The sequence below is a fragment of the Camelus ferus genome, chromosome 7, assembly GCF_009834535.1.
Source record: "Camelus ferus isolate YT-003-E chromosome 7, BCGSAC_Cfer_1.0, whole genome shotgun sequence".
Lineage (NCBI taxonomy): Eukaryota > Metazoa > Chordata > Mammalia > Artiodactyla > Camelidae > Camelus > Camelus ferus.
In genome coordinates, this window is record NC_045702.1 from 77,464,868 (window position 1) to 77,482,461 (window position 17,594).

The window sequence follows — 17,594 nt, forward strand, 5'->3', positions numbered from 1 at the left end:
CAGAATAGGCCTCCTTTCAAAGTCAAGGACTTCTTTAAAAGGACACATCTCGAAATCTATTTCTCTTTATATTGAAGTACGAATTCCTATTTTTGGAGATATAATCAAAACCACTCAAAGCGTAAGAGAAAGTTTTAAAATAATAACAGTTTAATCAGGCAAAGTTTTTTATTTTATATTTTTTTGCTTGAAGGCCACTCGTCCTGACAATGACATTTTATTCAAATTGCTGCACTATCCTGTTTGAAGGGCACACACTAACTTTCATAAGGGCCTCACAATCAATGGTGCACCTGTCTTAACACGTAGTAATTACACAGCGTGGACACTGGGATAGCATCAGTAAAGCAAACAATGGAACAGGATGGATGGAGAAAAGGCTGGATAAAATGTGGCTAAAGAAAAAGTAAGGTGTCACAAAGATGGGGCATGACTTCTTTGTCCAAAAGAGAACCAGTATCACTGTATGACTTGAAACAAAAGACAAGACATCGTCCACACTTATCAGTACAACTATATATATTCTTGGAGGAAAATAAGATGACGCTACCGAGGTGGAGGCTGAAGTTTCAGGGCTAATCGAGTGGCACCCCCTCTGCGTGGGCTCCCTGCGGTGAATGAAGCGTGGGAATTCGGCCCAGCGGCCCGCCCGCTCCGGGACATGCGGACAGGTGGACAGCGAGGCGTGCCTGGGCCAGGGGGTGACCCGAGTAGTGCCAAGTGGGGTGCCCCGCCCCGGCCGCGCCCCGCAGCCACGCGTCCCGCCAGCCCGCAGGCGCCCACCAGCGTCTTCAGCCCGGCAGCTGTCCAAGCGGCGGGTGCGCGGCGCCCGCCGGCAGCGGTTGCCATGGTTTCCGCGGATCACGTGGGGCGCTCCGGAGCCCCCTCCCGCGCGCCGCGGCGGGGCGGGGGCGGGGCGGTCCTGGTGGGGGGAGAGGAGCAGCCGCGGCGGGAGCGGGAGGAGCCGGAGATGCTGCCAGCCCTCCCGAGGCCGCGCTCGCTCAGCCGCCGCCGCCGCCGCACGGAGCAGCCGCGCGCCGGGAGCCGCGGGCCGGGCCAGCCGGGCCGCCGGGGCCCAGTGCGCCGCGCTCGCCGCCGGTAGCGCCGCCAGCGCCGTCCGCTCTCCCTCGGCGGCCGCGGGGCCCGAGGCTGTTCCGTGGAGGGGGCGAGGGCGGCGCCCAGGCGCCCGCCGCCGGGAAGGCAGGATGAGCATCGAGATCCCCGCGGGACTGACGGAGCTGCTGCAGGGCTTCACGGTGGAGGTGCTGAGGCACCAGCCCGCGGACCTGCTGGAGTTCGCCCTGCAGCACTTCACGCGCCTGCAGGAGGAGAACGAGCGCAGAGGCGCCGCGCGCTTCGGCCATGAGGGCAGGACCTGGGGGGAAGCGGGCGCCGCCGGCGGGGGCGGCACCCCCAGCAAGGGGGTTAACTTCGCCGAGGAGCCCGTGCACGCCGAATCGGAGAACGGGGAGGAGGAGGAAGAGGAGGCCGCGGACCCCGGGGCATTCAACGGTGAGGACCCGACCCCCCGCGCGCCCTCGCCGCTACTCTTTCATCCCGCTTCTCTGCTCACCCGCCTCTCTCCACGTTCCCCACCTTCCCACTTCGCCCACCCCCTCAGCATCCATTTCTGTCTCCCACTCGCCCACCTTCCTACTCCGCGCTCTCGTCGTGCCCTCCCCCTCGTTCCCTCCTGTGGAGGTGGGGAGCCGAAAGATTATGGTTCTCTGCCCACCCGCCCCTCTCGCCCTGAGCTCGGAGGCAGAGGCCAGCCAGTTTGGGGTGGGCATCTGTGAAGCAACTTTCACTGGGGTTGGAGAAATTTCCCTTGACGGGTATCATTGTACAGAGAGGAAGCTGGCCCACTTGGCATCCTCTTTCAGCCCTTCTGTTTATTAATGGAGTGTCCAAAGCGAAAAAACGAGGGGTGTTCAATCGGATTGGCCTTACTGTTGTTAGGACGGCAAATTCACTGAAAGGAGCGTGAAATTGGACTCATGGGGCAGAGCAAGATTGATGGTGATGGCTTTGGCGTTCTTGGAGACAGGGTAATCTATTATTTTCCAATTTACCAATAATACCTCGTTGTATTATTTTTGGACCCACAACAAAGGATCCTGTTTCGCCTGCAACCCATGGGGTCTTTGGAATGAGGCATCGGGCTAATGGTTTGCTTTTAATTTAAAATAAATATTGAATGATTTGGTGCCTTAAAAAAAAGTGTGTGAAAAACACTGTAGGAAGTTCTGAAAGCTTGTTGGTTGTCTTTAGAATGAAAAGCCAGTGAGTAATTGTAAGGATTGTGCCAGACATTGAAGCTAGAAAGAATGAATGGGAAAGAAAAAGGGATTTTCTCCAATAGCTGCTCCTGGCAGGTCCCACCCCTTCTGTTTACAACCCTCTTTCCCTGACACACACAAACACACACATTTAAAGCCTCCTGTATTTACACAACATGCCTAAATCCCATCTTTATGGCATCCCAAGCTAAAATATCTGGGTGTGCAAACGTGCAAGTGCTTTCTCTTTGTGGTGTAAAGCAAACATGCATTCGGCGTTGCACCAGCTTTTATTTATTTTTACTACTTGTGGTTTGTGTGTCTGCGGTGCATCTCAGATAATGAAAACATTCTTAAGTGTCATTTCCTTGTATAAGTTCCTAGGAAGGTGTTTCTTTTCTTTGCAAAATTGTTGAAATGTGTTATAAAATTAATGTATTTTTCGCTTGTCAAAAACAATTATAAAAAGCCCTGGAAATGTGTGCTCTCTGGAGATAAAAGGGAAGATTGTTACTTAAAATTTTTTAATTTTGGACTTCATAGTGTTTCTGTGGGTAGGGTGATCCTGGACTTAATTGTTTGTTTTGGACAAGAATTTAATTAAGTGCTTTTCTTACGACAAATGAGAAAAAGATAAAAGACTACATATTTTAAACAGATGGGCAGGAGAAGCCAATAATGAATGACATAGAAAGGGCAGAGACATCTAATACTTCTTTTATGCTCCGAGACACACATACACACACAAGTACATTAACATACATAGGAACACACACAAAGGAAAAAAAGGACTAGTTTTCCAGCTTGGGGGAAACTAAGAACTAACGGACTTGGTAAAGAACCTGTATTCATTCAATACAGTATATTGTTAGTATAACGAAAATATTTTGTCTGTATAATGCTTTTGAAGTACTTTGCATTGATGATTCAGTTTTTTTCCTTTGAACATGTGTATTGTACATAGAACAGATATGATTTCCCTTTTGCAGTGAAGAAATAAATCATTAACTTCCAAACGGCAGGGAACATTTTATTTGGTTTTATATTCTCCGAAGCACCTTTGTTGTAAAAATTACTCAGCATGAGTTTTAGTAAATACTTGTTAACCAGTTTCTCTATGTATTCCCCAGCCCTACCCTCATAGACTTTTTTGACTGCAACCAAATGCAATTTGATCATTATCCAGTGCAGACACATGCATATATATATATAAAACAGAAACTTTGGCAATACTATTTCATTTTCTGCATGCAGCAGAAAACACCTATTAGAATATTTTCTGTTCTAATCAGTTCTGTCTTAGTATTTTCTTTTAAGTTAATTGTAGCTAATTATGCTGAGGACACACCCCCCCCCCCCCCCCGTTTAAAAACAATTATAGGCTACCAAGGGTTTGGCACACTTTTTTGGTCAAGAGCCAGAAAGTAAATATTTTAGGCTTTGTGAGCAACATATGGTCTCCATCGCATATTCTTTTCTTTTTTAAACAATATTTAAGAACAGCCTTTGAAACATACATCCCCTCTGGAGGCTAGGCTTGTACAAAACTGGCCTCAGACCAAGGCCATAGTTTGCTGACCCTTGATCAGAGGGGGAAAAAAGTCAAAATAATGTCATTTGGGAAAAAACAACAACAGGAGTGAGCCTATCAATTTAAGGCCTAGGTCCAAAAAAGTCCCCCACGCCAAACAATAAATCCCCACCAGATACTGGGTAAATTTCCTGGCATAGTACAGAGTAAGTACTAGAAGAAGACAAGTCTTAATTTACTGAATCATGGCATAAGACTAGCTGAGTCAGTGGTTCTTAAGGTATCATATACATCTCAAGAAACTTTGATTTGGAAATGAATATTCCCTGGTACCATTCTCAGCGAGGTTTTTTTGTTTGTTTGTTTTGTTTTTTTTTCCAAATAGATTGGGGTGGGACGTGGGATTTTTTTTTGTACAGACATCCTGGGCATTCTGATATCCACAGTTCCCTGACCATACTTGGAGAAATATTGATCAGCAGGTAGTATTGATTACAGTATCATTGTCACTTATTTGTTGACATTCATTATGTTCTAGGCACTATCTAAAAGCTTTAATTATCCGACCTTTATAAGAAAGACGAGATTGTCACTTGCCCAGTGTTTTGCAGCTTGGATGCTGCAGGGAATTGGAATACCAGTGGGCCTGGCTCCATCCCAATGCTCTTAAGTCTCAGGTTTTGTCTCCAGAAGGGGGTGGGGCTGGCATCACTTGAGTGTCCTTTTTATGTCGAGCTCTACTTGAGACCCTCAGTGTGTTTTGTCTTTAAGGCTCTGAAATATTAACTTCTCCAAAGTCACGCAAAGACTAGTAAGTAGCAGAGTTTGGTTTCCTACACACATCTGTCTGGTCCAAGACCATCAGGGAGTCCTTCCTAAATGGAATTCATACTATGGGCTGACTCACAGGTCAGTTTTCCCTGGTTATTTTTCCAGTAATGGTAATGAATTTGCATTGGTTGATTCATAAGCACTGTCATGAATGTCTTCAGGATGAGCAGTGCTATTTGTGAGAGGTTGGACAAAAAGATGAGTTTTTGACCGTGAAACTGGTGCCCGTTGACCTACATAGGGGTCAAGCATATGACCTTGAACTCCTAGTATGGTGGTTGAATCAAGCAAGCCACGGTATGGTAATATGGCTATTGATGGTCCTGGACCAAACAGTCAGATGGGTGAAGAGGGTCATTGCTTTTCTTTTGCCTTTCCAAAGGATCCCTTCCTTTGCTAATAGTTTTCCCATCCCCCTCCTGTTCTCTTCTAATTTTACACTTCTAATGTTCACTTTCAGTTTGCTGTCAACTCTGGTTAAGGGCAACCTTTAGGTGAAAGAATGATAATGGCATGTGGAGATTACCCCCTTTTTGGACACTCTTAGAGTCTTGAAAGAAGCTGTAATGGAAACTCTGTCTCCCGCTTCCCCATCCTTCACGAAGCGACTGAAACTTGACATGTCACTTCTGCAAGGGCATTGTCCCCAGGCTTGGAATTTATTAGGAGGGTTTACAGTAGGCCAGAGAGTGGAATCAGTACCAGTTTGGAGTGGAATCTATGGTAATTAATGGTTTTATACAGGCATCATTGTGCAGTCTAGTGTTACTCAATTATTTCTTCAGTGAAAGGGCTGAAATTATAAAGTGAAGTAAAGAAAATTTTAAATTACCCTGATAAATGGACAAATAGAAACAAAATAAGTTACATATGGGCACACGAAGAGCAATCGACCTGGAAGAAAAATAAACTAATATAAAATATGGAAGATCTAATAGTCTGTATTTTGGAAGGAAATGATTTAGAGTTCAAAGTGGATACCCAAGGCAGAAATACAGAACAATAGCTTATAAGCAAGCATGGCAAAGGTGTATAAATAGAAACGTAGCATGTAAAATCTGTGACTTAATCCTCTTAACTCTGACTTATGTCATATCTTTGTTGGAGAACTTTATCTACCTTTGCTTTTTTACAATTTAAAGGGAATGGAGAGTTTACCAGAGATCCTGAAAATCAGGCAAAATATTGGCAAGTTGGAGCTTATTGTGGGAGATTAAGAGAACAAAGGTATTTATCATGAGAGGAAATAGTTGAAGGAGAGTAGAGAATAATATTCATTATTCTGTTTTGTTTGTTTGTTTGTTTGGGGGGAGGTCATTAGGTTTATTTATTTATTTTATTTATTTTTAATGGAGGTCCTAGGGATTGAACCCAGGGCCTCCTGCCTGCTAAGCACGTGCTCTGCAACTGAGCTATACCCTCCCCCTCATTATTCTGAATTCAGGTTCTGAAAACTGAAGAAGTTTTCTTAGAGGATTATGAGCAAATATTCTTCATCTCTGTTAGATACAGAATTAGAACTAATTTATTGTAACTTGAAGAATAAAAGTCAGAAATTCATCTGTCTGAAATGGTGTATGTTCATTTATTCCTAAAATGAGATGGCAGAGTACTAAGGACAGTAGACAGATTGACTTCCCAGGAATCTGCCACGAGAACGTTCTTAACTGTGTTCGTCCTGGGAGTGAAAAAATATGTTTCTTTCTTGAGCTCGTGGCCTGACTGACAGCAGGAAACTGTAGAGAGTAGTCACAGCTTTCAAGAAACATTGCTCTGGTCCATTTTTTAAGCTCACTTCTCTGGGCCCTTGTTTAAGAACTTGCTCTCTTGTTGGCTACTAGAGATTATTATGATCGAAGCAGCCAGTCCTTAGCTCTTGCCTCCTCCTTCATGTAGCTGTCATCATGGGACTAAAGGAAGAAATATATTTCAGCAGTGGTAGTTCTCTTACACAGCGGACTGAATGTTAAAATATATTTTTAATAAATGATCAGTCTCTTAAATGTATTTAATTGGTTTGAAAAGTGTTCATGACAGCTTTTTGGGATTAACTTTAAATTCAGACATTTATTTTCTCTTATGTATGAAGCAGTGTGTGAGGGAGGTTGATATGTTATAAAGGATAAATGGAGTAATATTTGTACGGCCCCTCACGCAGCGCACACTGCAAGCACTGAGCATGTGTGAAATACACGATCCATTAACATAAAGTCTTAACAGAAGTGTAAACTTTTCTTTCAGGATAGCAATGGCATTGTGCTTGGTGGAAATGAATCTAACGTTTGCACTTTTTAGAGAGATGAAGTAGGAAATGAGCTTACTCTGCAGTTCCACTTAGGGTTTAATGTGAAGTTATGTTGCATAGTAATAAAACCCACATCCCTTCAACTCATGCTTTGTAGCTAAGTGCTCCAGGATCTTGTAACTAATGAGACTTTATGGTTTTTGGCTATTTGAAATTTATATAGTAGTCTTAAATCCTCCTGAAATGGATTACATCATTCATGACAATGGCTAAAATATTGAAGCCATTATTTTAGTTATAAGCATAAAACAATAACATTGAAGAAGATTTTAGAAAATATTTTGAGCTATAGATAGTAATTGTGATTTTCAAAGTGGAACAGTTAAGAACATTATTCATTTTAATAGTAGCATTAAATGGATTGCTTTAGGGATTGAAATTGCGAAATCAGAGGGCTTTGAAAGTGTGTCCTTTCTCAAACTCTTATCCAGCTATTACTTTAGACTTTGGGAAGAGGGAGGGATGGAGGGCTGGGAAGAGAGCAAAATCATCTGGAATTTGTGAACGGTTCTTGGAGTAACTTATACCTTTTCTGAAGAGATGGCAAAGACGGAAAGCACCTAAACAAAGATTGAAGCATTGAATACTTTCATGTTTACCTATCCCAAAAATCAAACTGTTGAGCTGTTATTTAATGTAAGACCATTATGTCCTGTAAGCTTTCCATTTGAGGTCACCCATAAAGTGATGTACTGTGTCTGGATAGGACAGAGTAAAAATTTAACGGTTAGTTATTGTTGCAAATCTCATTCCATGGATTCTAGTAAATTTCGAGCTTCAAGATTTGGTTCTTTGCTTTGCCAGAATAGAAAACGCATTTTTTTTTCAACTGTGTCAATAGTAACAAGAGACCTTTGAATTTGTCAAGGAGGAGTTTGTGACTCATTGAAAAAGTCATTTAATGAGACTAGAAGCAACAGAGAAGGCCAATGGTGGAGGTTGGGATTGATGGAATATTTGGGGGTGAGGGATTCAGTGAAGGTGATTCAGTGACTGACCTTGGGGGTCTGTCTTAGTAGCACCTAGAGTCACAGAGGAAAAGGTCTGAGACCAGGGATGGCTGGCCTGTTAGGAGAAGGCAGGTGTGCAAGCTGGGAGCAAGGGTGCTATGCTTTCACTCACTGCAGAAATGTTTCTTGAGAGCCAGTGCCTTCCCTTTTTTTAAGAAGAAAGAAAGAATCTCTTAAGTTTACTATGTATTGACTTCTCAAGAAACAATCCTTTTGTTAGAGACTGTCTCACAGATGGTAAATGTAATCTACTTCATTGAACTGATGGAGCAGCTGAGAGCCAGAGGTGGTCCTTACCCAAATTTAGTCAGTTTTGGTCTTTTTGTTCATAGAACTGTCACTTACATTTTGTGTGCTATTTATATGAACTTATATATTACGAATCCTTTCTTCTGTTAAGGTGAGAGATAAGGTTTAAAGGGCTAGGCTTCTGTATTTTTGCTTTCACAATTACCAATTTTTTTTCTCTCTGCTTTTTTTTTCCATTGCAGTGAAATCTAATATTGGATTTTATTTTTGTATCAGTTGCTTGAGAAGAGACATTGGGAAAGAAATAAAGGGTGCAGCGATTTTCGGAGTTGGATGAGTTACTGTCATGTTCTTGTTCCGGGTGTTACTGTCCTCTCAGTCTTACCCATCCTGTTTAGTTGTGGTCGGGATTGTCGCAGAACGCCATATAAAAACCTCACTGTGATGCTGATCATTGTCTTTATTTTAATGGAGCGTGTTTTGTGTTTCGGAAATTCAAAATGACTCAGGCTGTTCCATTATGTAATTATTTTGTGGAAAGAGTTCGAGCTAAAATTTTCAGGTCACGGCTTACATGAAAACAAAACAATCTAAAAAAAATCAGAACTATAAACACAGTTGGTGTAACATTTATAAATGTTTCGGCAAGAGGCTCTGCCATGTGTAGCTTAATATGTTTGGAAACTAAAAAAAAAAAATTCTTTCCAGTTGCTGCTGTTTAAAAATGTTTTTGTATTTTAAAAGAAGACAAAAGGTCAAAATATAAACACATGTTCTACATAAAAGTGAAGCCAAGAAGATATACTGTATACAGTCATTCCGGTATCCGTTCGGCTAGGGACTGACACTGTTTAATTTACATTAGCTGTTCCAAGACAAATAGTTCATGGGAGTGATATTGAGAGGATTGTTTTTTTGTTTTTTTTCAAATGGAGGTTCTGGGGATGGAACCCATGACCTTGTGCGTGCTAAGCATGCGCTCTACCACTGAGCTATATTCACCCTCCTTTGGGTAAAAAAGAAGGAAAAAGCTTCCATTTATTTAAATACATTTTAGTTAGACTCAAAAAGCATCTTTCCCAAAGGTTCTGAATTAAAACATGACTCAGCTGTTTCATTTCAGTTCCTATAGAAAGCTAATGTTTGTTAAATGTTACTCATTTTTGGCTGCTTCATTGCCAGACATTGAATAAGACCGTTTATACATATCATTCAGCCCTTCCCAGGCTAAGTGATGGAGTCAGGACTTGAACCTGACAGTCCTGAGTTCAGAGCCTGGCTCCTTAACTATGGTACAGACACTTCATTTTTAGTAGTACTTACAGCAGTAACATGGTTGAAAAGGACCATATATCAAAAGTAAGCTACCTACTTTTCCCTCTAAAAATTTACAGTGTAGCCCAGTGTTGGTCTGTCCCTTATACAATTTGTTTTCTCTGTCTTTTCTACCCAAATTAGCACTGCAGATACTTTCAAAACTCAATGAAATGTTTATTTTTAGAAATGGACACCTCATATACTGAGCTGTTTAATTCTCAGAACTTTTTTGATCGTGTACCCTCATTAGCAAAATTTGTTTGAATATGCACTGCCTGTATGTATCTATAAATTTTGTGCATGTACCAGCATATTAATTTATTATGCATACAGTAAAGCATCCCATGATATAAATTGTGAAAGGAAGAAATAAGAAGTAATTGTAAAACAAGGTTAATTTTTTTAGATCTAATTTTTTCCTACACCCTGAAGGATTGCCTTTTCCTCTGCCTTGGGGTGCATGAACCCATTTTGGAGACTACAATCCGAACAATATAACTTACCTGATACTCTTAATACATAAGGTAGTAATCAACTGTGGCTTCTTCTTTTAAGGTCCTAGATTATAAAAGACCTCCAGTAGGCAGGGTCCATGTGTGTGTATGTCTGTCTGTGTTTGCCTTTTAAAAGACATGAATTAGATAATTGTTTGACTCAACTGAAGTTTGGCAGAGTAAAGAGAAAACTTCTATCTTATAAAAAGGAAATAAAATTATATCACCTGAAAGGCAAGATGTAGACGTTCTTCTAAATCTGTACTAATGTTCTTGGTGCACATTTGGGGGGGTGTAACAAACAGAATGATGCCATATTATAGGAGTTTAGTTAAGAATCACTCAATCTTGGAAATGCCAATCAGAATTATAAGAAAACCTCAAGTTTAAAATAGTTTAAAGGAAATGCAGTTACGTATGTTATCTCAGGAAGGACATCTGGAGACAACTAGTCAGGAGGGAGACTCCTCACTGTCTCCTTTGTAACTTTTGAAAAAATGCTTATCATTTGCTGTATTACCTATTAAATACATTTTAAGTGGAAAAAGACAAAAGAAAGGCAATTCTTTTTTTTTTCATAGACTTTATTCTTTTAAAGCAGTTTCAGGTTCACAGCCAAATTAAGCAGAAAATTCAGAGAGTTCGCACATAGCCCTCCCCACCCACACATATATACTCCCCTACCCGCAACGTCCCTCATCAGTGTGGCACATTTGGCACAATCGATGAACCAACATGGGCACATTATTATCAACCAAAGTCCATAGTTTACATTAGGGTTCACTCCTGATGTACATTCTGTGGCTTTTGACAGATGCATAATGACATGTAGCCACCACTATAGTATCATACAGAATAATTTCATTGCCCTAAAAATCCCTTGTGCTCCATTTATTCATTCCTCCTTCCCTCCCTCTCCCCAAACCCCTAGAAACCATGATCTTTTTATTGCTTCTGTAGCTGTGCCTTTTCCAGAATGCCATTTGGTTGGAATTGTACAGTTCATAGCCTTTTCAGAGTGACTTCTTTCATTTAGTAATATGTCTTTTAAGTTTCTTTCATGTCTTTCATGGCTTGATAGATCTTTTTTTTTACTGCACATATATTTTTTAATTTACATATGTGTCCTGTTCATTGTTTCTAAGAATGTTTAGAGCTTTAGCTTTTTTAATTTACATAGTTATCAAAGGAATAAAGCCAGCCACAAAATAAGAATTAATTCAAAAAGATACATACACCCTGCTATTAACAGCAACATTATTTATAATTGCCAAGATATGGAAGCATCCTAAGTGCACATCAATAGTTGAATAGCTAATGAAGATGCAGCATATATATATGTAATGGAATACAACTCACCCATAGAAAAGAAGGATATTTTGCCATTTGTGGCCCTTCATTCACTTTTTTTTTTCACTTCAAAAGCTAGAATTTTATAACTGGCAGAGACATTTCCATTACATGAAAAACAACAAAATACCTAGAAATAAACTTAACCAAGAAGGTTACCTATACTCCGAAAACCAAAATGACACAAAGAAATGGAAAGATTTCTTGTGCTCTTAGACTGGAAGAATCAACTCTATTAAAATGGCTACATTACCCAAAGCAACCCATAGATCCAGCACAACCCCCATCAGAGTACTCACGACATTCCTCACAGGACTACAACAAACAATTCCAAAATTTATAAGGAACCACGAAAGACCCCGAACAGCCAAAGCAATCTTTTGTAGGTCTCTCTTTTTTTTTTTTTTCTCTTTCTTCTTTTTGTTCTCTTTTCTTATGGTCTGATGACTAGAGAAGGTCTTTTAGCATTTCTTGTAATGCTGGTTTGGTGGTGCTGAAATCTTAGCTTTTGTTTAGCTGTGAAGGTTTTGATTTCTCCGTCAAATCTGAACGAGAGTCTTGTTGGATAGAGTATTCTTGGTTGTAAGTTTCCCCCTTTCATCACTTTAAATATATCATGCCACTCCCTTCTGGCCTGTAGAGTTGCTGCTGAAAAATCAGCTGATAACCTTATGGGAGTTCCCTTGTATGTTATTTGTTGCTTTTCTCTTGCTAATTTTAATATTTTCTCCTTATCTTTAATTGTTGTCAATTTGATGACTGTGTGCCTTGGTGTGTTCCTCTTTGGGTTGATTCTGTGTGGTACTCTCTGTGCTTCCTGGACTTGGGTGACTGTTTCCTTTCCCAAGTTGGGGAAGTTTTCAGTAATTATCTCTCCAAAATTTTCTCAGGTCCTTTCTCTCTCTCTTCTCTTTCTGGGGCCCATATAATGCGAATATTAGTGTGCTTCATGTTGTCCCAGGGTTCTCTTAAACTATCCTCATTTCTTTTCATTCTTTTTTCCTTTTTCTTTTCTGAAATAGTGATTTCCACTAATCTGTCTTCTAGTTCACTGATTTGTTCTTCTGCCTCATTTAGTCAGAAAGGCAATTCTTTTGTAAATATCCATCAAGTAGTAAATAAAACTCTCTGTAGAGGCACAAAACATGACTCCAAGTTGATGCAGCCAAATATTCTTGCACAAGTTATTCTCTTGGTCCTGAGTACCCAGGCTTCTTTCCTTAAGGCTCTGCCAAATCCCACTTTCTCCAAAGGTTAGGTTACATTTCACCCTACCAAAAAATCCTTGCAGGATTCTCTGACTGACACTAGGGTATCAATATGGCAGCATGGATATGCCCTAGGTTGGAGTAAGCTTTGTGGATGTTGGATATGCCTGCCATAGGCGGGCAGGAATTCGCAGGAATCCCTCCCTCCCTCCCTCCAAGGCTTTCCTGCATGCACCACGCTTTGCCCACGGTAGGTGCTCAAATATATTTTAAATTCACCTCAAGTTAAATACTGAACATCTAATAATAGTAAATGTCTATAAGTATATATTTCTAAAATGATTGAAACCTTCTTGGGCATGTAAATATTTAAAGTAGACTCCTAGTAATCCTTACATTAATGCATTTAAAAATGTTTTCATGGAATATAAAAGCCTTAGCCTATCTTCAGTTTTGCAGGCTTAGACTTCATTATATTAAAAAATGAGGCGGCATTATATGCTGGCCTGATATTTGATCACTCTGCAAAACTGAAAGAACACAAGCACATAGTCTTGTCTTGCTAGTGAGAATTTCACGTTCTCATGGAGAACACATGTGACCCCCCAAACTTCCCGTGTCACTGCTTCAGCCTATGTGAGCCCTGTGCTAAGTCCCAGACTCCTCTGTTGCCCTGAACCCCCGTCATCCTTTTCTCTCTCTCCACCTTGCCTCATCATTCCTTCCTCTACCACCTGGAATGCAGGCTACCTTCCTCTGTTTTTTGTGTGAATCCTGCCCACCCCTCAGGGCACACTTCGGAGCACTCCAGGTTTTCCTCTATCTTCAGCACAGACCTCCCCTCTCTAAGATTCAGATGGACATACCTCCCTGCTTACCAGCCACCTCTACTTGCCTGTTCTTCAGGCACCTCCAAATAATTGTGTTCCAAACTGAATGCGTTATCATCTGCCTGAATTATTTTTTTTTCCTTATCACATCAGTCCTTTTTCCCCCCTCCACTAATTTGATGCACATGGTCAATAGAGCCCCATTCCTCCACCTCAGACGTCTTAAACCTGATAGTTTATGGAAAACAAACAAAACAGATTGCCTTCAGTGCTGAAAGTTTGAGTAGTGCTGAAAAATCAGAAACAGTGGAGATGTTTTAAAAAAAAAAATGTCTTCACTTTGGCGTAGGCTCTGCATTTGAATCCTAACTCTGCCATTTATCACTTTTGGGACCTTGAGCAAGTTACTTTACCATCCATGCCTCAATTTCCTCATCTTTGAAATGGGAATAATGATAGTACTTACCTCAGAGGGTTGTGGTAAGAATTAAATGAGTTAACAGTGTCTGTTACATACTAAGTCATATATATATATGGGTTTGTTAAAAAGCAAAGAAAGGAAGGAATAAAGGGCAAGTTTGAGAAATCTGAACATGACAGTTTTTAAAAATAAAGTTTGATTGGAAAGGTGAGAAACTAGAGATTGCTTTCAAGGCAGTGTAGTAATAGTACTTAAAAGTTATTCATGAAGAATATGAAAGTAAAGTCTGTAGATCTTTCAGCTACTTGTTTCAGACTTTTAAATCCTGCTCTTTTAAGTCTCAAGTCTTTCTTTAATTCCATTTGAAATGCAAGGTAAATAGTCTGACTTAAAAAAAAAAAAATAAGGCAAAGAAAGCAGTGGGATAAAGCTTTGCTTTGTTTTCACACCATCCCATCCCTTGAGAATCAATGTTTAACTGGTAGAATAAATAAATCTCTGTGTGCAGAATCTCCAGGTTTATGGCTTTATTCAGGTTTTAATAAGTCATTTTAAAACGACTTGGGAAAGAGTAGGTTGGGGTATTGAAAATAGTTATTTTATTTAAACGAGGCAGATGCTGACAGTGAAAACATGAGTATGCGCCTGAAATATATATTAATCGGAAAAAATTAGTTGCTTTAAATTGACAGCTTGTTGCCATTTCTTCCTGTCATAATATTTATGAAAGTAAACCTCTGGTGGGACAAATTTTTATACCTAAGTTTTATATTTGAATGTGGCTTTATTCTGAAAACCCATGATTCTGTACTCGCTCCACTATAAATTGCTATCTTAATAGATTTTTGGAAGGAAAAGGAAAAAGACCATTCTTTTGTTTATCTTTGTTTTTACATGGGGCTGTTCACAGATCTTTGATATCTTATTTGACTGTCATTAACAAGTTTACCAGCTAAGCAATATTACAGTCTTTGATTCATAATGATTTCCTTACAATTCCTTAAGAAGAATTCAAAAGGTATTTCAGTGTTTGATTTCTAAGAAAAACTAATTTGTGAAAAGGATTTTTTTGTGAAAAATATTTTAGGAGCCCATTTAGCATTCCAAGGGTGTAGAGCTTCAGTTATGCAAGATGAATGGGGATTTTATGTATGATGGTAGTTACCAGTGCTGTATACTTGAAATTTGCTGGGAGGATACTTCTTAAATTAAATCTTCACACACACACGCACACACACCTACCAATCCATCCACCCACACGCACAACGGTCTATGTAGAGGTTGATGGATAAGTTGTTTAGCTTGATTGTGGTGATCTTTTCACCGTGTATACATATATCAAAATATCAAGTTGCACACCTTAAATATATACAGTTTTTATGTCAAAGGTAATCAAGTAAAAAAAAAATTGCAATGTGAACTAATTGGGCTGATTGTGTTACAGCATACTGAGAGATTTTCACCTACCAAAACCAAGTAGAGTTTCTTTCTCCCTCTCACACTCTTTCTCTTTAATTGTGAGATATTTCCAATATACAGAAAGGAACAGAGACTAAATAAGAAGCACTCACATGAGCCATCCCCTAGCTCTGACAAATTTCAAGACTTAAGTTTTTTTCTTTTAAGAAAATCCCACATGTGCCATAGGGGTCCCCTTGTGTACCCGACTCTTGTCCTGTTTTAACTTTCTTCTCCATAGATAACCACCACTATGACAAATTTGATCTTTATATTTCCTGTACATGTTTTTGTACTATTACTACATAGGCGTTTACTCATAGATTAGAAATCATGCTATTTTGCATATGTTTGAAGTTTGTATAAATTGTGCCAGTTACAAAAGTTTCATTTATGTAAATTACCATCTTTCAACTTGTTTTTGAGAACAGTGTTTGGGATGACGTTACATTGACTTATGTAGCTCTAGTTCATTTATTTTAAACTCCTGTTAGTATACTCTTGTATAAATAGACACTTTATCCATTCTTTGATAAATATTTTGCTTGTTTCTAACTTCTTGTTACTACAGTGCTGTAGTGAGCACAATGTGTGTGTTGTGCAGATGTACTAGAGTTTTTCAGAGTGTGGGAACCTCTGGAGGACCATTCCCCTCCCACTCCTATGGACTGAAAACTGTAATAATGAGGATGATGATGATAATAAGTTCTATGCACTTTCTTTCCTCATTCTCATAAATATATAGTGGAGTTTTCCAGAGGGTGCATAGTATATGATATTGCAGCAGACTGAGTGCAGAAGCAGCTATGAGAACCCAGCTGTCTTCTATGATACCAGATTTGCAAAAAAAGGTAGAACAGTCATTCTTTTCATTAAACTTTTTTATTTTGGAAATTTTAATTATTTTCCATAAAAATATGTTATTTATGATAACATAATTGCTTTTAATGTTAATTTTAAGTAAAATAATATTTTTAAACAATTTAGTTTCTAATACAATAAATATTGGTGGATCTAACCCATATAAGCAAATAATTTCTAAGAGTGTGAAGAGGTTTTGAGACCGCAGAGTTTAAGGACTGTGTCTCTAGGGTATACCCCTAGGCATAGAAAGGCTGGTTGTAGGGAATGCATACAACTTCCACTACACTTCAGATTGCTGTATTTACTCTGCAAAGCAATTATACCAGTTTACACTGTCAGCAGTAGTGTAAGAGTTCCTGGTTCTCCAGGTTCAAGCTATCATTTGATACTGACATTTTAACCAACTTTGCCAATAGGATGGATGATTCATTGGAATCACATTGTGAGTTGAATTTGCTTTACTCTGATTACTGGTGATCTTGAGCATCTTTTTATGTTCATTGATCATATTTGTATGATCATTTCAACTTCTGTGAAAAAGTTTTTATCTTGCCATTTTTTTCTGTCTGATTGTGTTTTTCTTACTGATTTGTAGGAACATTCTTTCGCTTCCCTTTCTTTTTGCTTTCCCTTCCTACCCTCCCTCCCTCCCTTCCTTTCTTCTCTCCTTCCTTCCTCCTTTCCTTCTCTCCTTCCTTGCTTCCTTCCTGCCCTGGTTACTAATCCTTTGTTGATAACATACATTAAACAGTTCTCTCCCAGTCTTGGGCTTGTCTTTTCATTCTGTTTATGGTAACTTCGAATAGAATTTCTTTGGTTTTTTCTTCCAGTTTTATTGAGATATAATTGCCATACAGCACTGTGTAAGTTTAAGATGTACAGCATAGTGATTTGACTTATGTACATCATGAAATGATCATCACAGTAACTTTAGTAAACATCCATCATCTCATATAGATGTAGAATAAAAGAAAAAGAAACACGTTTTTTCCTTGTGATGAGAACTCTTAGGAGAACTTGCTTAACAACTTTCTTATATAACATACAGCAGTGCTAGTTGTGTTGGTCATGTTGTACGTTACATCCCTAGTACTTGTTTGTCCTACAACTGGAAGTTTGTACCTTTTGACCATTTTCATCCAGTTCCCTGTCCCCTCACTCCCTACCTCTGGTAAGCACAAATCTGATCTCTTTTTCTGTAAATTTGTTTGTCTGTTGAAGTATAATTGACCTACAACATTATGTTAGTTCCTGGCGCACAACATAGTGATTTGGTATTTCTATATATTGCAGAGTGATCACCACGATAAGTCTAGTTACCATCTGTCACTGTACAAAGATATTACATTACTACTGACTATGAAAATTGAGTACTGAAATATTGCCCATGTTGTGTGTTTCATCCCCATGACTCATTTATTTTGTAACTGGAGGTTTGTACTTCTTA

General features: G+C 39.6%; 1 protein-coding gene across 4 annotated transcripts in view; it reads left to right on the forward strand.

Moving 5' to 3' along the window:
• Positions 1-239: 239 nt before the first annotated feature.
• Positions 240-17,594, forward strand: part of PRKAR2B (protein kinase cAMP-dependent type II regulatory subunit beta) — a 124,798-nt gene continuing 107,443 nt past the window's right edge. For 2 of the 4 annotated variants that reach the window (XR_004321630.1, XM_032484212.1), the window contains exon 1: positions 540-1,512. Coding sequence is in view for 3 of the 4 variants with exons in the window: in XM_032484212.1 (XP_032340103.1) it covers positions 618-1,512 (895 nt within the window). In the remaining variant the exon portion in view is untranslated. Of the gene's footprint in view, positions 1,513-17,594 lie in introns of all 4 variants that reach the window. The other 2 variants (XM_032484214.1, XM_032484213.1) reach the window with 2 other exon arrangements.